Source organism: Trachypithecus francoisi, unplaced genomic scaffold (assembly GCF_009764315.1).
Source record: "Trachypithecus francoisi isolate TF-2019V2 unplaced genomic scaffold, Tfra_2.0 Lachesis_group9, whole genome shotgun sequence".
NCBI lineage: Eukaryota > Metazoa > Chordata > Mammalia > Primates > Cercopithecidae > Trachypithecus > Trachypithecus francoisi.
This window is the reverse complement of record NW_022681474.1, coordinates 52239950-52261800: the sequence shown is the minus strand read 5'-3', so window position 1 is coordinate 52261800 and position 21851 is coordinate 52239950. Positions and strand designations below refer to the sequence as shown.

The following is a 21851-nucleotide window of genomic DNA, read 5'->3' as shown; positions in this document are numbered from 1 at the left end:
ACATCAAAAAACAAAGTCTTTCCGCCCTCTCATGGCTCATTGGATGCATGCCTGGGGACTGAGCACATTGCTGTTCCTGAAAAAAAAAAAAAAAAAGTGGGTCAGCTGTTAGCACCAGAGAAGCTGGTGGAGGGGCAGGAGTGAGCCATGGAGGCTGAGCAGTAAATTAATTGCTGTTTGCCACAAATGGCCCTGCCTGAAAAGACCCCATCCCTAAGTGGGGGTCAATAAACTTTAGGACAGCTGAATGCCCAGAGGTGACGATTGAGGAAGGACAAGCCTTGCCTCAGTTCCTGACTTCTGCTCCATGCCGAGGGGTAGCCTTGGTGGTCAAGAGACTGAAGCTGGAACAGCTGATGCCAACGCCGGCTCAGCTCCTTGCTAGCACAGTGGACTTGGCCGGCTCACTCCCCTCCACTGCCCTCTCTCTCCACCCCTCCAGGGGCAAAGGCTGCATGTAGCAGGATGCAGGGGCTGCCAGGGCAACATAGGTCCTGTCCTTTGCACTTCAGCCCTGTGCACCTGTGCTGGCTCCGTCCTCTCTGGCTCCTCCACTTGGGGCTCTCCATGGTCCCAGACGTAGCTCCTTCTGCTCAACAACTCCTGCCAGAAAGGGGGTGTCTCTTCCCCAGTACATCCCACAGAATTCCAGTGTTGATCCTGATTAGCCTCTCGCGGGGAGTGTTGGGGTCACGGGCCCATCCCTGAACCTATCACTGTGGCCAGAAATGAACTAGGCTTAGCAGCCAGGCCTGGGTCATGGACAAAGCCCTAGAACAGGGGTGAGGAGGGGAATGCCAGGTACTGTGTGGACAGGGAAGGGGAAGAAAGTTGTTCCCTCCAGAGGGAAGGCAGGGTTCTGGTGCCGGCTGAGAGGAGGCAGGGAAGCAGGCCTGCCAGGCAGGGGAGCAGGAGGGCAGGAAGCAGAAACCACACCCAGAGGCAAGAGGGAGCCACAGGCCCAGGTCCACCGTCCACCCTGCCACTGGGAGTGACTGTCTGCAGGAGGGACACAATTTTGAGCCATCATGTTTCAGTGGGGGAACGAGAGCTTCTGATCCAACAAGGAAAGATACTCCCTCCAAGCTCCTCAAAAGAAGAGGCTGGAGAAAATTAAGTCTGAGACGGCCATAGCAGAACCAAAGAGCAGACAGGATGCTGGCAGGGGAACCCTCTCCCTCCTCACAAAGAAGGACCTGGGCTGACCTGGTGCAATTTGCATGAATGTGAGAAACACAGTCTTCCACCTGCTTCTCAGCGTAGCCTTTATCCTGCTATGGCCTCTGTGTTCCTCAGTTATGAGAGATGACACTTCCTTAGACAGGGATGATTCTTAAGGTTAATTGAAAGTGGCCTTTCTCGTAATCATCTGCTGCACTGAAATATTAATCACTTGCAGGCATTTGCAGGTCTTTAAACTCTTGGACTTCCTGCAGCCCTCGTTGGAAGTGCTTTTGTCATGGAAATATAACTTCCGCTTGGCCATGAAAGACAGAACCCATATCTGCTGCTGTTTCCAGGCTTCCCAGATCCAGAGACATGGGGAAGAACAAGGTCTGAAAACAGGAAGCAGAGCCAGAACTGCTGCCAGACCCTGGATGCCTTTCTGTTTTGGAAGCTGGCTCCAGGCCAGCCGGGTCTCAGAGTCCCTGGGCAGTGGATGGAGGGGAGGCTGCCCAAAGTGCCTGTGGCTCTTTGCCTGGTTCATGGTCAGGGCCACAGGAGAGGGTCTCCTGGATCCTTGCCCTACAGCTGATCACTGGTGAAGAAGGACTGAGGGAGCTAGGTGCCAGGTCTAGCTCCATCACTTAGTGTGTGGGCCAGGAAGCCTCTTTGATTCAGTTTCCTTGTCTGAGGAGGTGGTCATGACCCTGCAGGGTAGACATGAGGCAGGGCTCCATGGGATCATGTACATCAAGCCTGCATCGCAATGCTCAGAACATAAGGAGCAGCAAGAAAGGTGAGCTCCCTCCTGCCACCTGCTCTCATCTTCTGGTGGAGGAAGATTGACTCAAAACTTAGTAGGCTGGCTGGCTGTGTAAGGATTTTGCAGATAGAGCTGGCAACGTGATTTTGCAGACCCCAGAAGGTGGTCTGAAGGACCAGGACAGGGAGCTCCTGTTGGGCCCTAAATTGTGAGCCCAGGATGTGTATGATGCATGGACAACGTGGGCAGAAGCTGGGGCAGCTCATCCCCATGGCACAAGCCCTTTACCTGCCATTCAGCACAGCCTCAGCCCTGGAGGTGGATACTAGGGATGCCAAGCTGAATAAGACATGGCCCCCTGCCTTCATGGAGGCCCTGGGTTGCCAGGAAGAGTGGGGCATCAGTCTCAGGCACAGGGTCCCATATTCAGCATGGTAGCTGCAAGGACCATGAGGACAAGGAGGGGATGATGAAGGGTTTCACAGAAGACAAGATGCTGGGGATTCATGTTGAAACATGAGCAGTGGAGAAGGCGGGTGGGAGGGGCACTGAGTATTTCAGACAGGGAGAGAGCAGCATGGTGGGAGAGCCCAGTGCATAAGCAGAGCCGTGGAAGTAGCTGCACCAGTCTGGGCACAAGCACTGCAGAGAGATGGGGGGGTGGAGGGATGAAAATGGGAGGGGAGCCTGGAAGACACCAGCTGGGAAGGGGGTACAGCATGGAATCTGAAGAGCTGAGAGGAGGCCCATGCAGAGCTCCAGATGAGAGGTGATGGAGGGCTGGGCAAGGTTTTTGCCATGATAGAGATGGACGGAGGAGGAAGACTTGTCAGGACTTGGCGACACAGAGAAAGATGGGGACTTTGGAAAAGCACAGCATGGGGGTTGAGAGATGGCAACTCTGGGCCTGGCACTCAGGAAGTGCCAGAAGGGATTCCCTTTTCAAAAAACATCCTACTACCCAACCCCACCCCCAGAACAGCCTGAGTACAGCTTGGTCCCAATCATGGAGGCAGCTGGTATGGGTGGGATGCCATGCCCCATTGGGGTGAGCAGGTGGGGGTGCAGGGCAGCTGGGGGAAGGGGTCAGGATAGCTGAAGGGTTCCATGTAGGGGTCCCCTGAGCCTTGCTAACTGCCTGAGTCCAGTGTCGAGGCACACTGAGCTTTAAACAGAGGAAGGGGAAATGTAAGCCACCCCTCCCAGGGTACTGCATGGACAACATGGTCCACACAATGGTCCCAGAGACATCACATCCTCATCCCCCAACCCTGTGACTGCACCCTAAAAGGGGCTTTGCAGGTGTGATTAAGTTAATGATCTTGAGATGGGTGGGGGTGGTTATCCTGGATTATCTGATGAGCCTCATGTAGTCACAGAGGTCCTTACAAGAGGGAGGCAGAAATAGTTGATGTGAAATGACGCGGAGCAGGAGAGGTTAGAAAAGGCAACAAAAGCCAAAACTGAGAAATGGGTTCTAATTAAACTAAAGAGCTTCTGCACAGCAAAAGAAACTAACATCAGAGTGAACAGACAACTTACAGAATGGGAGAAAATTTTTGCAATCTACTCATCTGACAAAGGGCTAATATCCAGAATCTACAAAGAACTTAAACAAATTTACAAGAAAAAATCAAACAACCCCATCAAAAAGTGGGCAAAGGATATGAACAGACGCTTCCCAAAAGAAGACATTTATGCGGCCAACAGACACATGAAAAAATGCTCATCATCACTGGCCCTCAGAGAAATGCAAATCAAAACCACAATGAGATAACACAAGTTAGAATGGCAATCACAAAAAAGTCAGGAAACAACAGGTGCTGGAGAGGATGTGGAGAAATAGGAACACTTTTATACTGTTGGTGGGACTGTAAACTGGTTCAACCATTGTGGAAGATAGTGTGGTGATTCCTCAAGGATCTAGAACTAGAAATACCATTTGACCCAGCCATCCCATTACTGGGTATATACCCAGAGGATTATAAACCATGCTGCTATAAAGACACATGCACACGTATGTTTATTGTGGCACTATTCACAATAGCAACGATTTGGAACCAACCCAAATTTCCATCAGTGACAGACTGGATTAAGAAAATGTGGCACATATACACCATGGAATACTATGCAGCCATAAAAATGGATGAGTTAATGTCCTTTGTAGGGACATGGATGCAGCTGGAAACCATCATTCTGAGCAAACTACCACAAGGACAGAAAACCAAACACTGCATGTTCTCTCTCATATGTGGGAATTGAACAATAAGAACCCTTGGACACAGGGTGGGGAACACCACACACCAGGACCTGTCGTTTAAAAAAAAAAAAAAAAAAAAAAACTGTGCTGCCGGCTTTGAAGACAAAGGAAAGGGCCACTAGCTGGCAGCCTCTAGGAGCTAGAAAAAGCTGGGAAACAGCTCCCTTGCCTCCAGAAGGCACAGGCCCTGCCAACCCAGTTTAAATTCCTGACCCCCAAAACTGTGAGATAATAAGCATGTGTCTTAAACTACTCAATCTGTGGTACTTTGTTGCAGGGGCAACAAGAAGCATGCAGACATCTAACTCAGACCCGAGGTCTTCGGTGGGACCCAGACCCCATTTCCTGAGACACCTGCCCCCATGGTGACCTCGGGAAAACAGAAGTGAGGGAGGATTCTCCAGACACCCCAGACTCTCCAAGTAGAGTGGAGAGCCAGTTAAGCCACAGCTGAGGACAGTTACTGGGTGAAAAGGCCTGGGTCTCCGCCTTCTCATGCCCCCACCGCCCAGACCCTAGAAGGGGAGTGGCTGCGGCCTCTGCACCTTGGCGCTGAGGGCTCCCAGACCCGGCCCAGTGGGCATGCCAGTTCACCACCCTCCCCGTCTTAGGTAAGCCAAAGCCCAGGCAGGGTAGAGCCTCACGCACACTGCCCCCTAGAACAGGCACAGGTGATGCGGGGGTGTGGGACCCAGGCTATGACTCTGGACACAACCTTCAAGGTTGTAAAATGAGAAGGCCCATCCCCCCAAAACACGCACTCCCCCACAACCCCCACCCCCCCCCACACACACTCCCCTGCACCACAGATACACACACTCCTTTCGGTCCCCACTCAGACGCCTCGAGGTCTCAGACGCTGCCCACCAGAGCCTCCGCGGGGGAACCATAGGGGTGCGGCCAGGGCGCGCCACGGGGTGACCAGAGAGGACGCGCAGTGACCTTACTCCAGCTTTTCCCGCAAGGCGCGTTCGCCAGCCTGGACTGGTGGGCACGGGCCCTGCATTCTAATAATCACCATAATAATAGGCGCTGGGGGTACAGAGGGGACCCAGGAGACGCTGGCCTCCATCCGATAACCACCGTAACAGGGGTTGGGCCGCCCCGCTCCTCCTCTCTAAGTGCTCCTTTCATACTTCGTAAGTCACCGGCAGGCCAGCCGCCCTTACGAGAGCCCCTTACAGACATTAACACAACTAAGAAGACTGAACCCAGAGTGCGGACGTTAAGTTGTCCCAAATCACAGGGCCGGAGAGTGAGGAGCCTGAGTGGGAACCCAGGAGCTTTTAGAACCCGCTCCAGAATCTTGCTCTCGACCTCTCACGGTTTTGTCCGCTGAGAGCGAACCGGTGAGCGAGCGCCGCATCCCTGCCCAAGGCCGTCAGGCGGGCAGCGCTGGGGCCCGGGAACCGCGGGGAGACTCTGCCCGGGGATCGGGAAGGCTCCCTCGAGCCGGGGTTGGAGCTGCACCTGGAGGGGCCTCCGCTTGCGGAGGATCTGGGAGGAAGGGGGCTCAGTCCTGGTCACCAGGTGTGAAGGGTCGGACGCGGAGCCCTGTGTCAGACGTGGTGGTGAAGGTTGTAGCTCTGCTCTCTGGGATGGGGGTGGTCCTCTCATCCCACCCTGCCCCAAGCTGCAGGGAACCCCGGGCGCCCCTGGCACTGGCGCCCGGGACCCGCCCTGGCCAGAGCCCTGGGGTTTCCAGGAGCTCACGGTCGGCTCTGCGCCCCTCCACCTCCGGACCTGGGCCTGGGCCAGGGCTGGGCTGGGGCGGGGCTGCGGCCTCGGGGCGCCGGGTCCCTGCCCCTGCCGTGCACTGCGCGGCTCCCCGAGCCGCAACGAGGCACCAGCGCCACCACGGACCGCCCCCGCGCCCTCCCGACGGCGCCCCGCTGCGCTTTAAGAGCCGGCCTAGCAGCCCAGCCCCAGCCGCCCAGACCGGAGAGACCAGCTTGCGGGAGCAACACCATGGCGGGTAAGCGAGCCTCGCCTCCCCAGCCCGGCCCTGGCCCCTCTACGATCCTTCCAGAACTTGCCTCCGCCCCGCCGTCCCCGCTGGGGCGCATCGCCTGCCCTGCCCTGCCTCGGCGCGCTCCTGGAGGGGCGCTGGGATGGAATGGAAGCTGAGGCCCGTTCCTCGCGGTCAGTTGCGGCTTAGGAGGTGTTGGGGGGAGATCCAGCCTTCTCACCACCCCACCCAGTCCAGATCCCCGAGACCGGGATGCCCCGCGGCCGCACGTCACCCTAAGGGAGCCACCTTTTTGGCCCTACCCAGGTCCCAGGGGTTGGAACCCAGCGTCTGAGCACCCCCGGGGCGAAGCCTCCTGGGTCCCCCAAATGAGGACATGTGAGGGCCAGCAACAAAGGGGCCTTGTCCCCTCCTCCTCCCCACCCCGCCCACCGCCTCCCACCAACTCCCCTAAGAGCATGCTCACCTTGATAGAGGGCTAGGGAAGGGAGCGGGTATTAGAGAAGAGTCCAGCCTTGTAGCAGGTCCAGGGCCCCAGAGGGTAGATGTCTGATTGCAGACCGGGAGGAAGGTACCTTTCAGGGCTTTCCTTTACTGACTGCGTCCACACCCCAGCTCCCCTCCTGGCCTCAACAGGAGCCCAGGGGATATGGAGGTTCTGGTGAGGGCAGGTTTGATTTCTACTCGGAAGCGCAAGGAAATGGCTTCTTTAAGCCAGAATCCCAAGGGCAGGGCCAGCTGTTTTCCAAGGAAAACCAGAAGGTTCTGCCCAGGGCCCTCAGACCCTGGGGTAAACAGCTTCTCCTCTGAGAGCTGGCGGAACCCAGCCAGCAGCACCCCTCCTGGAACCCCTCCCCCCGCAGACCTGCTCCTATCCCTCCTGAGATCAAACCCAGAGGCAAGGTTGCTGCCCCAGTTCTGCCCCAGCAGGCCAGGGCTGTGAGGGAGAGTGGCTTTCCCAGGCAGGCATCATAGTACTGGTGGTCTCTGCCCCCAGAGCAGCTGGCCCTGGTGATTGGGGGCACCATCGGGGGGCTGCTGCTGCTGCTGTTGATCGGAGCAAGCTGCTGTCTGTGGAGAAGGTTCTGTGCCACCCTCACCTATGAGGAGCTGCCTGGGACACCAGCCATGGCCAGCACAGCCGCCTCCAGTGGGCAGCAGGACAGGCCCTGCCAGCCGCATGCTAGGACCCAACTGAGCAGGTGAGGTAGGATGTGGGGCCAAGTGGGCCCCTGGAATTTCCCTTGAGGTGGGGTCGCAAAGGAAAGTTCTGTTTATGGGAGTGCCTATTCTATGCTGCTTCGGTGCTGGGAGCTATCACAAAGAAACCCCAGAAACCTCACATCAGTTATTAGGCAGGTATTATGAAATCCATGTTCCAGGTGAGGGAACTGAGGCTTAGTGCACATAAGCAACAGGTCCAGAGAACACAATTAGTAAGTGGCAGAACAGGAATTCAAACCCAGACTGGCTGACACTGTCAGGGGCTGTGTTCCTTCTCCAAATCCCACTGCTGTGTATGTGTATGTGTGTTGCCTGATATGGGCCCAGAAAATGGTGCCCTGGCCTATTCCTGGCTCCTGATGGCTTTTCTTCCTCTAGCCCCTGGTGCTCAGCCATCTTGGCTAAGTGCTCTGAGACCACACCATTTACTTGCTACCTACATGTTGTCTCCCTGACTCTGGACAGGCCACCAGATGTGCCATTCGTGGTGCCCCCTTCCCTTCAAGGCCGAGATTGGGTGCCCCTGCACAGTGGAGAGTGGACCCATGCCCCATGGGACTCCTGCCCGGCATCAGAGCTTCTGCGTCACACCCCCAGTGGCGGCCTTGGTGAGTGTCCCTGCCAGGGCTGCCCAGAGGTCAGGGTCTGCTCAGGTGGCCCCATTTGGTTTCACCAGCTTGGCTCCGGAACACAACCTGAACCAGCCAGGGATGACAGAGTTGCCCAGGGACCACTGTTTCTGGGTGTTTTCATTTATGAAGTGCTTGCTGCACCCCATGAGGGTGAGATATGGCCTTGGGTGCTGATTCGGAGTGAGACCTCACCATGACTCTGGGGCGGAGGAATTATCACCCCATTTTACGTAGTCACAAACAGGCTGTAAGCAACAGACTGGGATTGGAACCCAGGCATGCCGTGTACAGAACTCGTGCTGGCTCCCACTCTAGGGTGATGGGTTGGTTGAACAAGAGGACAGAATGGTAGGGGCTGCAAGCACAGCTTTCTGCCATCTCTTTGCCCTGAAGATCTACCAAAAGACCATCCCAGGAGCCACCCAATAATCACCTTGGCCCTTCTAATTTGAAGAGGAAGAAGAAAGGCAATGCTTTATCACTGAGTCATGCCCTAGACACCATGGAAGGGGGCCAGGCCAGGTGATGGGCACTGTGTCCTTGAAACAGGTCCTGACCTCCAAGGATGGAGGCCAATCCCAGGAGGCAGGACTCTGCTAGGATCCCCAGCCTGGCCATGCAATGCCTTCATGCTGAGAAGGTTTCCTGGAGGAGCTGCACCAGAGAGAGGGGATGTGTTTAGCCTGGTGAGGAGAGTGGGGCAGATGTGGTCAGGCTAGCTGAGGCTCAGCAGAGAGGGTTGGGCCAGGATGGGGTGGGTGCCCAGAACTTGCCACTGTCTCCCATGCCTCTGCCTTGCCTTCCTCTGGCCTGTCAGCCTTCCCATCCTCTGTTATAGGAGATGCATGTATGGTAGGGGCTATCAACCCAGAGCTGTACAAGTTCCCAGAGGACAAAAGTGAGACTGACTTCCCTGCCGGCTGCCTGGGGCGGCTGTGGTTCTCGGTGGAATATGAGCAGGAGGCTGAGCGGCTGCTGGTGGGCTTGATCAAGGCACGGCACCTGCAAGCCCCCTCGGAGACCTGCAGCCCCCTGGTGAAGCTCTACCTGCTGCCCGATGAACGGCGCTTCCTCCAGTCCAAGACCAAACGCAAAACCTCCAACCCGCAGTTTGACGAGCACTTCATCTTCCAGGTACAGCCTCTGGAGAAGGCAGGGTCTGGTGCCCTCCGCGTTACTGGGAAGGTGCAGACCTGCAGGAGAGCTGAGCCTCCTGTACCAGCCAGGGCCCTGCAGCCCCCGGGACCCTTGATGCCACCAGCTCTGCTTTACCTAGCCTGCTAGGTTAAGGCCTATCAGAGCCGATCCCTGATAGACAGGCAGGGGAGAGACTTGGTGAGTAGTGACCAGAGGCCTGGGCTCCCCTGTCCTGACTGCCTGGAGGAGAGTGGGTGAAAACACAATTTTAGAGCAACTACTGAATGCCAGGCCCTGGCCTATGGGGCTCAGGGGAATTATCCCAAAGGCGTGGAGCAGTATGGGGTTTCTGGCAAGTTTATCCAAGGAGGGCAAAAGACGGGCCTTAGCGTGAGTGCAGGAGCTTCCTGTGCTGTAAGAGGCCAGGGCGGGGGCCCAAGTACCCTCCCAGGGTAGGTGTGGTGCCTTGCTGCACTTTGGGCTGGCCGGCTCAGGCTGTGGAAGTGGAGAGGCTGTTGGGGCACCCAGCCAGTTTCACAGGGGCCTGGGAGCCTTAGCAGGTGACTGGGGGCCCTTGGGGAAGTAGCCATCGAGACCTGCCAAGAAGCCTTGGACAAACATGTTCTCAAGAGCTGGGTGGCAAGCTGGCCAAGAGGTGAGGTGCAGTCAGTCAGCTTTCAGGAGCAATGTGACTGCTGAGGCCAGGGCCATCACTTGTGCCTTCCGCCCTGGCTGAGAGCTGGGAAGAGGGGTGCCATCAGGCCTGGTCCTGGGCCGTCTTTCTGAGGCCAGGGCTGTAAGAATTCAGAGGTGAATCGCTCTTCTCCAGACGTCAGAATCCAAGGCTAGAGCCTTGCTGATGTGCGACACATCTTGCTTTCAGGATAATTTTTCTTGGCTCATCACTTACCCACTCTATCTCGCCCCAACTTGATCCAGTCCCTCTGTGCCTCCAGAGGGAAGGGGGAAAGGGAGAAGGGGAAAGAGAAGAAAATCAATATTAATGGGCCATCTGCTGTAGGTCAGACACTGTGATTGGGGTTTTACAACCAGAGAGGAAGACCCGTGACCCCCATTTCACAGGCAAGGAGGCCTAATCTCAGGGAGGGGAGGACTGGTATGCCCAGCTCTGACAGCAGAGACAGGCCGGTGCCCAGGCTCCTGGGCCTTTGCTATAGCGCTGGGTGGTGGCGGGGCCACACTCACCTTGCAGCCGTGTCACTTGGTGCTCCGGTTAAACGGCAGATTCCAATTCATGGGTCTGGGCTGGGGCCCAAGATCCTGCATTTCTAACAGGGCTCCAGGTGGTGGTGTACGGACGCTGCAGGTTCTCGGACCACACTCTGCATAGCAAGGTCCTGGCACCTACCCCCACTTTCCAGGGGTACACAGCTCTGCTGCTAAGAAGGGTCCCCTGAAAATCCCTAGGTTTGGGGTGTGGGTCCCTGGTTGAGACACCAGTTCTCAAAAGCACCCATGTCCAGAATAACGAGTGACACCATCCCATCCCCTACCACCACTCCTGACCCTGGCCAGTGTCCTTGTCTCCCCTAGGTGTCCAGCAAGACTGTCACCCAGAGGGTGCTGAAGTTTTCCGTCTACCACGTGGACAGGCAGAGGAAGCACCAGCTCCTGGGCCAGGTGCTGTTCCCCTTGAAGAATGAGACCCTGGCAGGGGACTGCCGGCGTGTCATCTGGAGAGACCTGGAGGCCGAGAGCCTGGAGGTAAGGTCGAGGTTACCATGCCTGTGCCACTGAGCATCAGCCGGCAGGTGTGCACAGGGTCCAGCACCTGCTGGCAGCGTCAGCCCTCAGCATCCTGCACACCACCCTATAACAGTGACTCAGGGAGGAGGGCCTAGGCCCTGAGCAGCATGGGACAGAGGGGAACAGACCTGCCCCTGGGCAGGGAGGGGCTGCCTGAGGTCCTGTTGTCACACTGGCCATCAGACTCCCTGGAGCAACCTGAAATATCCACATTTGGATTCCCATCTAGGTCAGACAGCTGTGAGAGGTGACACCACAAATGGTCCAGCCCAGGGAAATGTTTCCCCCAGCCCACCATCCCCGGGAAGGCCCCAGCTGGCTCAGACCTGGGTGTGACTCCTTAGCTCTGGTCCACAGGACTGCACAAGCCCCTTAAACTCTCCAGACCACAGTTGCCCTGTCCTTAAAATGGCAGTGGAATTCAAAGGGGACCATGTGAGTGTGTCGCATGGACGGCTGGGAGGAAGCGGGAAGCTCTCTGGGGGTTCTCTTGACCCCTTCAGCACCTGCCAGAGTAACAGGGTGGGGTGCTTCCACCTTGGCCTCCCCAGCCCCCCTCGGAGTTTGGCGACCTCCAGTTCTGCCTCAGCTACAACGACTACCTGAGCCGCCTGACGGTGGTTGTGCTGCGTGCCAGGGGCCTTCAGCTCCAGGAGGACAGAGGCATTGTCAGTGAGTTCCTCCTTTTCCTCCTGGGGAAGGTCCCGCCCACTGAGCTTACAGCCTGGGGCTACAGTCCAACCTCACCCCTGACCATCCAGTTTCTGCTTGCATACACCCTATCACGGAGTGCTCACTACCTCACAAGACATGCTCTCCCTCAGTAGACAGTTCTGGTGCAGGAAGCCTCTTCCTATGTTGAACCCAAAGCTGCATCTCCTCGGCCTCCCCACTAAGGGTTCTAACCCAACCACAATACCAGGTCCTGCCCCTGCTGTTTCCCGAGGCAGCGTCTTGGCTCTTTGAACTGTCATGTCTGCATCCACCTCCACCTTCCCATCAGCTACGTGGGTCCAGTTCCTCAAGGGTGAGGCCCACACCTCCCTCCCCCCAGGGGAAGGCCCCCGACTCCATGGGCACTGATGCTTGGCCTCCCAGAACACAGGAGCTGCAGGAGGGGAGGTCTTGGCTCACCCCACACGTCCCACCCCATTTGGGCTCACCCCACACATCCCACGCACCCCAGTGAGGTGGTGGCCATCAGTCACCTGTTTGTGTTCACGTCTGGGGTCACCGTAAGCCAGGCAGGATCCAGACCTTCCACTGTGACTCTGACCCTCACCCACCAAATCTTAACTCTCTGTACAAGGTGTTTAAGGGGCCCCAGGGAGCCTGGGGACCCAGTGAGCGGCCCCCCAACAGGGAGGGACAGGCATGTGGTGCCAGGCTCTGGTAAACCAGGGCCTGCTGGAGCCGTGGGTACTTTCTTGATGCAAAGAGGAAGGAAAAGGAAGGGAGTGGAGCCCCGCCTAGGCTGCAGGGCAGTGCACTCAGCCGGCTTCCTCTGGTCACGCCCGCGGGGCCACAGCACTGTGTGAGGGGTGGGGCCCTGGCACCTAGCTTGGGCACGTGCCCTCCTTGCCGGACCTCCCATAGGCTGGGGCTCGGCTCCCGCCCGCCTCTGCCAGCCCACTAGTGCTCACTGTTCCCCAGGTGTGTTTGTCAAAGTGTCTCTGATGAACCACAACAAGTTTGTCAAGTGCAAGAAGACTTCAGCTGTGCTGGGCTCCATCAATCCTGTGTACAATGAGACCTTCAGCTTCAAGGCCGATGCCACCGAGTTGGATACCGCTAGCCTCAGCCTGACCGTGGTGCAGAACACAGAAGGGGACAGTAAGACCGCACCCAACCCCGGGCTGCTGGGACAGGGACCACAAGGGGCTGCCGAGTGTTCAGGCAGAGGAAGTGCCTCCTGTCCTGACCTCGGAAGGAGCTGTATGAGCTCCTTCCCTGGTTAAGGAAAGTAGTGCTCAGAGAGGCTGAAATACTTGCCCAAGGACGCACAGCTTGCCAGCAGGAGGCCTGGGTTTCATGCCCAGCTTTAGTCCGGTTGAGCTTTGTCTGTGGCACCGTAGAAACAGGTTAACATGGTGGCTTACGTCTGTAATCCCAGCACCTTGGGAGGCCACGGCGGGTGGATCACTTGAGCTCAGGAGTTCAAGACCAGCCTGGCCAACACGGTGAAACTCCCGTCTCTACTAAAAATACAGTAATTAGCTGGGCATGGTGGCACATGCTTGTAATCCCAGCCACTTGGGAGGCTGAGGCGGGAGGATCTCTTGAACCCAGGAGGCGAGGCTGCTGAATCTGTCAAAAAAAAAGGGGGCCAGGTACAGTGGCTCACGCCTGTAATCCCAGCCCTCTGGGTGGCCGAGGTAGGCAGATCACGAGGTCAGGAGATCGAGACCATCCTGGCTAACACGGTGAAACCCCGTCTCTACTAAAAATACAAAAAATTAGCTAGGCGAGGTGGCAGGCACCTGTAGTCCCAGCTACTTGGGAGGCTGAGGCAGGAAAATGGCATGAACCCGGGAGGCGGAGGTTTCAGTGAGCCAAGATGCACCACTGCACTCCAGCCTGGGTGACAGAATGAGACTCCGTCTCAAAAAAAGAAAGAGGTTGGCTGGGCACGGTGGTGCCCGCCTATAATCCTAAGCACTTTGGGAGGCTGAGAGGGGTGGATCACGAAGTCAAGAGATCAAGACCATCCTGGCCAACATGGCAAAATTCCATCTCTACTAAAAATACAAAAGTTAGCTGGGTGTAGTGGTGCATGCCTATGGTCCCAACTACTCGGGAGGCTGAGGCAGGAAAATTGCTTGAACCCGTGAGGCAGAGGTTGCAGTGAGCCAAGATCGTGCCACTGCACTCCAGCCTGTCGACAGAACGAGACTCTGTCAAAAATTTAAAAATAAAAAAATAAAAAAAATTTTAAAAAAAGAAAAAAAAGAAAAGAAAGAAAAGAAAGAGGTTAAGCAATGGCCTCTGCTGCCCCCTCCTGGAGCAAATCACCCGAGAGAGTGGGAAGGAGCAGGGCTGCCACTAGCCTGGGGACCTGGTGCTCTGAGCTTCCTCCTGCCCTCTAGATGAGCCTTTGGGGTTCTGGGCGAGTCCTGTCAGCCAGCTCTCTCACACTACCCCACACTGCAGCACCCACTGCCACTCTGGGGAAACAGAGCCATCAGGCCACAGCTGGCCAAACGGCCTGGACTTAAGACCCTTCTCCATGGTGGCCAGTGAACGTTACTGCTGAATGTACTTACTCTCTGACGGCCGGCCGAGGCCTTCTTTCTAGAGGGGCTCTTTCCTCCCTCAGTTCTTTGGCATAAGGTAGACTTAATATGGCCCTACAGAAGGGTGTGGGGCAGAGCTGGTGGCCCTCAAAGAGAGAGTCTCTTTCAGGGCTCTCCTTCCTCCCAATCTCCCAGGGGGAGAAGCAGCCCTTCCAGCAGCAGAACAAAGGCAGGGCCCCTTTCGGGGCTGTCAGCTCCCACTCAGAGAGGAGGGAAGTTACTGCTTCCTCCTGGGGAAGAGGAGGGAGGAAGGGAGGTCACTGGGGACGTGACTTCTGTGCTCAGGAACACACTGGTGCTCTCCCTCCCCTGCAGAGAGCCAGCAGCTGGGCCGAGTGGTGGTGGGCCCCTACATGTACACCCGTGGCAGAGAGCTGGAGCACTGGGACGAGATGCTCAGCAAGCCCAAGGAGCTGGTGAAGCGCTGGCACGCGCTCTGCCGCATCACGGAGCCCTGACCCTTGGCCCAGCACTGTGGTTCCACTTTGGGAGCCGACTGTCCTCACAATTGCACGTGACAGTCACAGCCACAAGCATGGACGTTTCATCCAACAGCTCCCTGAGCTGCCAGGCCAGCCCGAGCCAGGAGAACATGAGTGCTGATGTGCAGGAGAGAAGAGGGGACAAAGAAGCCCTGGCCCAGTCAGCAGCTCTGGCCATACAGCCTTCCGACACACTCCCTCCTCCTTACCCGCGGGGCTGCCTGGGTTCAGAATCCCGGCTCCTGGTCCTCACAGCCCTAATTTGGACCAGAATCTCAGGTGCTCAGAAGAAAGATCCTGTTTAGGGATGACCCAGCTCTACCTACTGAATGGATGTGCAGGGTAAACTTGGGTGTCTCCATCTGGAAAAGCTGATGATGTGTTCATGCAGTCGATGACCCTCGCTGCTTTTTCAGCCAGGGTTTCTCTGCCTTCTGCCTGGCAGAAAAAACATACTGTTATGGGGAAAATACGGAGAGCGCTGTGAGCAGCACGCTCAGGCACCAAGTGTTGACATGGCTCACTGTGCTGGGTGAGGGCCTCCCCAAGCATTAGGTCCTCCACGGGGTTGTGTCAAATGCCCTCCCACATTGTGTCAAGTCTGCCCGTGGCCCACCCTCCCCACAGTCCAAAACCACACAGCCCTGGTTCTCCAGCTGTTCTGCTGCTGTTTCTATGCTCTCCCTGATTAACAGCATTCAGTTCCTGGGCTCTCCCTTTGCGCAGGAAATGGTGAAAGCATGTGGCTATGGTATAGCCCACAGGGCTGAGATTGTTGTGTTGCAGTATTGATGTAAAATTTGTTAAGAAGGAAGTACCCATAAATCACTCCCATCAATTCCCCAGAAGTTGCACTCAAGCTAGTGGGCAGCCCTTGTGCTTGTCACAGTTACCGTAACAGCCAGTGTGTATTTGCACCTGGCACTGTGCAGCCTGCACGTCAACACGTTGTTTTGCATAACTGGAACAGAACATGGAACCAGTATCTCTTTCTCTTTTTTTTTTCCTTCTTTTTCTTTTTTTTCTTTTATTTTTTTGAGACGGGGTTTCCCTCTTGTCACCCAGCCTGGAGTGCAATAGCGTGATCTCCGCTCACTGCAACCTCCGCTTCCCAGGTTCAAGCGATTCTCCTGCCTCAGCCTCCCAAGTAGCTGGGATTACTGGTGCCTGCCACTATGCCTGGCTAATTTTTTTATTTTTAGTAGAGACGGAATTTTACCATGTTGGCCAGGCTGGTCTCAAATTCCCGCCCTCAGGTGATCCACCCGCCTCAGCCTCCCAAAGTGCTGGGATTACAGGCTTGAGTCACTGCACCTGGCCTGACCAGTATCTTTTTCTTATGCAGTGAAACAACTTTAGCAAAACAGGCAATGAATGTTAATACTGAGTTTGTGCCTCTTTAACTCCACCTCCAGTTTCTGTCAATCTACAAATACAAGTATCGCCTGGCAGTGGTTCATATGGACAGAATATCTTGTGTTTGCTTTTTGTCACTTATTTCACTTGCACATTTTCTTTCTTTTTTCTTTCTTTTTTTTTTTTTTTTTTTTTGAGACGGAGTCTCGCTCTGTTGCCCAAGCTGGAGTGCAGTGGCGCGATGTAGGCTCACTGCAAGCTCTGCCTCCCGGGTTTACTTATGTCATTCTCCTGCCTCAGCCTCCCAAGTAGCTGAGACTACAGGCATCTACCACCATGCCCGGCTAATTTTTTGTATTTTTAAGTAGAGATGGGGTTTCACTATGTTAGCCAGGAAGGTCTCGATCTCCTGACATCATGATCCACCAGCCTTGGCCTCCCAAAGTGCTGGGATTACAGGCGTGAGCCACTGTGCCCGGCCCACTTGCACATTTTCAAAGTAGTCCACAAAGCTGTAGTTTCTAATAGTTTCACAGCACACACATAATAGGGGTTCTCTGTATGTTTACAGAGCAGGCCACTACAGTGGAACTGTTTCTGTTTCATCTGATATCCCAATAGATGCCAGCCACCCCCACATTCCAAGTTGAGATTTCTGACTAGCAGTGACTTTTCTTTTTTTTTTTGGAGACGGAGTCTTGCTCTGTGGCCCAGGCTGGAGTGCAGTGGCCGGATCTCAGCTCACTGCAAGCTCTGCCTCCTGAGTAGCTGGGACTAGAGGCGCCCGCTACCTTGCCCAGCTGGTTTTTTATATTTTTTTTAAGTAGAGACGGGGTTTCACCGTGTTAGCCAGGCTGGTCTCGATCTCCTGACCTCGTGATCTGCCTGTCTCGGCCTCCCAAAGTGCTGGGATTACAGGCTTGAGCCACCGCGCCCAGCCTAGCAGTGACTTTTCTAAGGCCACTAGGAAAAGTTGATAAGTATCCTTTTCTGCAGGACAGAGTAGTCTGGTATCTCCGAATCATCCCTGAAAAATCTAAATGGCAAGAGACTAGCAGGCTCTCTGCTCTGAGGGGGAGAAGGTTGTTGTTTGGACTGTTCTCTACAGACGTAGTCAGAGCAAAAAGCATATGCGTGCTTCCCATGGACCAGAGAGACCTGGCCTGGGTTGTTTCAGATCCTGTCCACAAGGCAGCTCCAGAAGAAAGAAGCCCTTTACAGTTTCATAAAACACTTTAGAATCAGCTAGTCAATTTCCACAAAGTAAAGTGCTAGAATTTGATTGGATTTAATTGATTATGTAGAACAGTTTGGGGGCCATTTGACATGGTTAAAATCTTCAATCTTCCTATTCACTAACATGGTATATCTCTTCACTTCTTTAAGTCTTTTGTATGTTTCTTAGAACTATTTTTGTGGTTTTCAGTAAGTGTTCTTGCACATCCTTCAATAGATCTATTCTTAGGCATTTTATATTTGTTTATGGCTAGTATATACAGATTCTGTTGCTACAAAACTATGTTGACCTTGTTATCCAGTGAGTTGCCTTGCGTAATTCATTTAAATTATAATAATTTGCAGATTATTTTTGTATAATCATGTCATCTGTGAATGATAGTTTTATTTCTTCCTTTCTTAATCTGTATACCTTATTTATCTCTTGCCAAACTGCAGTGGCTGAGCAATCGGACAACAAAAAGAAATAAAAGGGATCTGGATCATAAAGGAAGAAGTAAAACGATATCTGCACATGACATAATCTTGTCTATGGAAAATCTTAAGGAATCCACACACAAAAAACTAGAGCTGATATATTCAGCAAGGTTGCAAGATTTAAAATTGGCATACAAATTGCAGTGGCTAGGACCTCCAGCCAATGCTGACTATAAGTAGTGATAGTGGATATTATTCTTGTCTCATCCTCAATCTCAGGGGTGCTGGGTGGGGCATGGGGAGAGTTGTCAATATTCACCATGAAGTTTGATGGTTGCTATAGGATTTTTAATATACTTATGAACATATATTCTCAAGCTGTTAAAAAGATTTTTTTTAAAAATCACAAATGAGGTTAAATTTCTCTCAAATACTTATTCTGCACTTTTTGAAATAATTTTTTCTCCTTTATTCTTTGGATGTGATGACTTATACTAATTGACTGTTGAATGTCAAACCAAACGTACATTCTTGTAATAGAAACCAGCAGGGTATGTATGCGTTTGTGTGTATATGCAGTTTTATACACATAAACACAATAATACTTGAACTTATTTATTTAAAATTTAGATTTATTAGAGGGAACATGGCCATAAAATAAAATAAAATTTAGATTTAAGTTGGGCACAGTGGCTCACATCTATTATCCTAGCATTTTGGAAGGCCAAGACAGGTAAATTACCCGAGCTCAGGAATTTGAGACCAACGTGGTGAAACTCGGTCTCTACAAAAACCACAAAAATTAGCCAGGTGTGGTGTCACACGCCTGTTGTCCCAGCTACCTGGAGGGCTGGGGCAGGAGTATTGCTTAAGCCCAGGAGGTTAAGGCTGAAGTGAGTCATGTTCATGCCACTGCACTCCAGTCTGGATAACAAAGCGAGACTCTGTCTCCAAAAATAAAATAAGTAAATAAATAAATAGATAAAATTTAGATTAACTTGCTGTTATATTTCTCAGGATTTTTGCAGCTATGTTTATGACAGACTTTCCTATAATATTCTTATCATAATGTTCCTGCACTTGAAAGAATGTGCAATTCTGCAGTGTGGTGCAAGTGTTACGCGTATTTCAACTGGGCCAAGTTTGTTAATCAGGTTGGTCAAATTATCTACATCTTTACTGACATTTTTGTCTGTTTTCCTGTAAACTACTGAGAGACACTAAAGCCTGCCACTATTATTATGAATGTGTTTATTTCTCCTTTGAGTTTTGTTAATTTTTATTTTACGCATTTGGAGACTGTGTTATTAGGCTCATACTCATTTAAAATTGACATTTTCTGGTAGAGTGAACCCTTTATTATGTGAAATGGCTTTCTCTACCACTCACAATGGTATTTTTTTCACTTTTCCCCTTATTTTTGAATTTTTAATGTTCTTATAATGATGTCGTGTCTCTTGAATACAGTTGTTTTAATCAAGTCTGTCAATTTTTGTCTTTTGTGGATTTCGTGAATTTACATTTATTGTAATTACTGATATAGCTCTGTTCATAAATACCATCTTACTATTTGTTTCCATTTGTCTTACCCATTTTTGTTTTTATTTTTTTCTTTTCTATTGCTTTCTTTCAGATTTTTAAAAAATTCCACTTCCCTCTTACCATTGGTTGCTACTTACACATTCTTTTATAATTTCTTTAGTGGTTTCCTCCACAGATTACAACTTCTGTACGTTATTATAATCTAATACAAATTTTACTTTTTATTGTTTCCCAGACAAAACTATCACCTCACAATACTCAATCTGTATTTACCTCCATTCTACTCTTGCATGTATATTATTATTACTCATTTTAATTCCACATATATTTTACACCTAATGAGACATTATTATTATTGCTATGTGTAGTCAATATTTATTTGTATTCACCCACATATTCACTCTGTTGTTTATTATTTCCTGCATTTCTGTGAGTCTATCATAGATCAGTTTTCTTCTACCTGAAGAATTCCCTTTAGTATTTTTTGTGTATGCACATCTGCTGGCAGCAAATTTTCTCAGGTTTTTTTGTTTGCTTGTTTTTGAGACAGGGTCTCACTCTATCGCCCAGACTGGAGTGCAGTGGTGTGATCACGACTCACTGTAGCCTCAGCCTCCTAGGTTCAAGCAGTCCTCCCACCTCAGCCTCCCGAGTAGCTGGGACTACAGGCAGGCACCACCACACCTGACTAACTTTTTTGTATTTTTTGTAGCGAAGGGATTTCACCATGTTGCTCAGGCTGGTCTCAAACTCCTGAACTCAAACAATCTGCCTGATTTGACCTCCCAAAGGGCTGGGATTACAGGCCACCTCACCCGGCCTTTCTCAGTTTTTGAATAGAAACATCTATTTCCAATTCATTTTTAAGGGTATTTTGTGAATATAGGATTACAGGTTGACACTTTTTTCTTTCAGGAACTTCAGAAGGGCACTCCATTATCTTCTCACTTCCATCATTTCTGTTGACAAGTGATTTTCAGTGCTATTGTGTCTCCTTTGAGAGTAATGTGTCAGTAATGTGCCCTGGCTCACGCCTGTCATCCCAGCACCCTTGAGCCCAGGAGTTCAAAACCAGCCCAGGCAACAGAGCAAGACCCCCACTGCGCTCTACAGAAGAAAAAGAAAGGAGGGAGGGAGGGAGGAAGGAAAAAGAGAGAAGGAGGGAGGGGAAAAGAAAAAAGGAAAGAAGACATGTGTCCCTCCTACCCACCTCTAACTGCTTTTAATGTTTTCTCCTTGTCTTTCGTTTTCAGCAATTTAAGTATAGTGTGCCTGGGCCAGGTGCAGTGGCTTACACCTATAATCCCAGCACTTTGGGAGGCCGAGGCCAGTGGAACACCTGAGGTCACGAGTTCGAGACCAACCTGGCCAACATGGTGAAACCCCGTCTCTACTAAAAAATCCAAAAATTAGCCAGGCATGGTGGCGCGTGCTTGTAATCCCAGCTACTCGGGAGACTGAGGCAGGAGAATCGCTTGAACTTGGGGAGGCGGAGGTTGCAGTGAGCTGAGACGGCACGCCACCGTACTCCAGCCTGGGCAACAAAGAAAGACTCCTTCTCAAAAAAAAAAAACAAAGTATAGTGTGGCTGGATGCAGTTTTGTTTTTATTTATCCTGCTTGGGGTTCATAAAGCTTTATCAGTTTTGGAAAATTCTCAGCCTATATTTATTTAACTGTTACTTCTGCCCCATCTTCCCCCTTCTTTTTCTAAGACTCCAATTACATACGTGTTAGATCTGTTTGCCTCTTCCCACAAGTATCTTATGTTCTTTGCTGTTATTTTCCATACTCTTTGTCTCTGTTCTTCAGCTTAGAGTTTTTATTCTGTTCTATATTACAGTTCAAAGAATGTTCCTTCTGCTAAGTCTAATTGTAGTTAACCCATATGCTAAGTAGTTAATTTCAATTATTGTATTTTTAAGTTTTAAATTTCCATTTCATTCTTTTTTATAGATTCCCGTTCTTTGATGAAAGCCTCTATTCCATCCATCAAGTCTGTGTCTGATAACACCAATGTCTGGGTCATTAGTGGCTCCATTTTGTTGTGTATGTTTTCCCCTCGTTCCTGTTTTGTTGTGTGATTGATCATTTATTGTTGAATGCTAACCATTATAATAAATTTTAGTGGCTCCAGGAAACATTATCTGAAAACAGTGTCTTTCTCCAGGGAGGGTTTACCATGTCATATGATAGACAGAGTGGGAAGATTTTACCTTAATCCAATGGCACTGAACTGACTAGAGTCTACGTCGCAGTTTTGGGAAGGCTCCATCTCCACCTCTGGTTTGCCCGTCTATCTAGAGTGTGGTCCTCTGAGGATGCCAGCTGAGCGTCTGACGTGATTATTAGGCTTCTTTTCCTTGGTGGGTCCTGAACTCCAATTTTTTTTTTTTTAATTGTTTTTTTTTTTTTTTTTTTTTTTTTTTTTGAGACGGAGTCTCGCTCTGTCGCCCAGACTGGAGTGCAGTGACCGGATCTCAGCTCACTGCAAGCTCCGCCTCCCGGGTTTACGCCATTCTCCTGCCTCAGCCTCCCGAGTAGCTGGGACTACAGGCGCCCGCCACCTCGCCCGGCTAGTTTTTTTATATTTTTAGTAGAGACGGGGTT

General features: G+C 52.1%; 1 protein-coding gene and 1 long non-coding RNA gene across 4 annotated transcripts; one reads left to right on the top strand and one right to left on the bottom strand.

Moving 5' to 3' along the window:
- Window positions 1-5192: 5192 nt before the first annotated feature.
- Window positions 5193-16272, top strand: SYT15 (synaptotagmin 15). 3 transcript variants are annotated; one of them, XM_033209096.1, is made up of 8 exons: window positions 6009-6162; window positions 7154-7358; window positions 7846-7988; window positions 8851-9146; window positions 10704-10874; window positions 11468-11588; window positions 12570-12749; window positions 14525-15779. In XM_033209096.1, the coding sequence occupies exons 1-8, from the start codon at window positions 6156-6158 to the stop codon at window positions 14665-14667; spliced, it is 1266 nt and encodes a 421-aa protein (XP_033064987.1). In that variant the 5' UTR covers window positions 6009-6155; the 3' UTR covers window positions 14668-15779. The 3 variants fall into 3 exon arrangements, with proteins under 3 accessions (XP_033064986.1, XP_033064987.1, XP_033064988.1); XM_033209097.1 differs by having other exon boundaries at window positions 6117-6162; window positions 7159-7358; XM_033209095.1 differs by lacking the exon at window positions 7154-7358 and having other exon boundaries at window positions 5193-6162; window positions 14525-16272.
- LOC117082418 lies at window positions 9123-12576 on the bottom strand. Its single transcript, XR_004436603.1, has 2 exons — window positions 12125-12576; window positions 9123-11422 (listed from the first exon to the last, which is right to left on the bottom strand). It is a non-coding gene; the product is annotated as an uncharacterized LOC117082418 (long non-coding RNA).
- Window positions 16273-21851: the final 5579 nt, after the last annotated feature.

Bases quoted from the DNA above. Each gene is read 5' to 3' on its own strand.
- SYT15 (XM_033209095.1), top strand. From the start codon at position 5,786: ATGGGGGTGGTCCTCTCATCCCACCCTGCCCCAAGCTGCAGGGAACCC. The intron at 10,875-11,467 runs GTAAGGTCGAGG...TGGCCTCCCCAG, and splicing joins TGGAGGCCGAGAGCCTGGAG to CCCCCCTCGGAGTTTGGCGA. The intron at 12,750-14,524 runs GTAAGACCGCAC...CCTCCCCTGCAG, and splicing joins GCAGAACACAGAAGGGGACA to AGAGCCAGCAGCTGGGCCGA.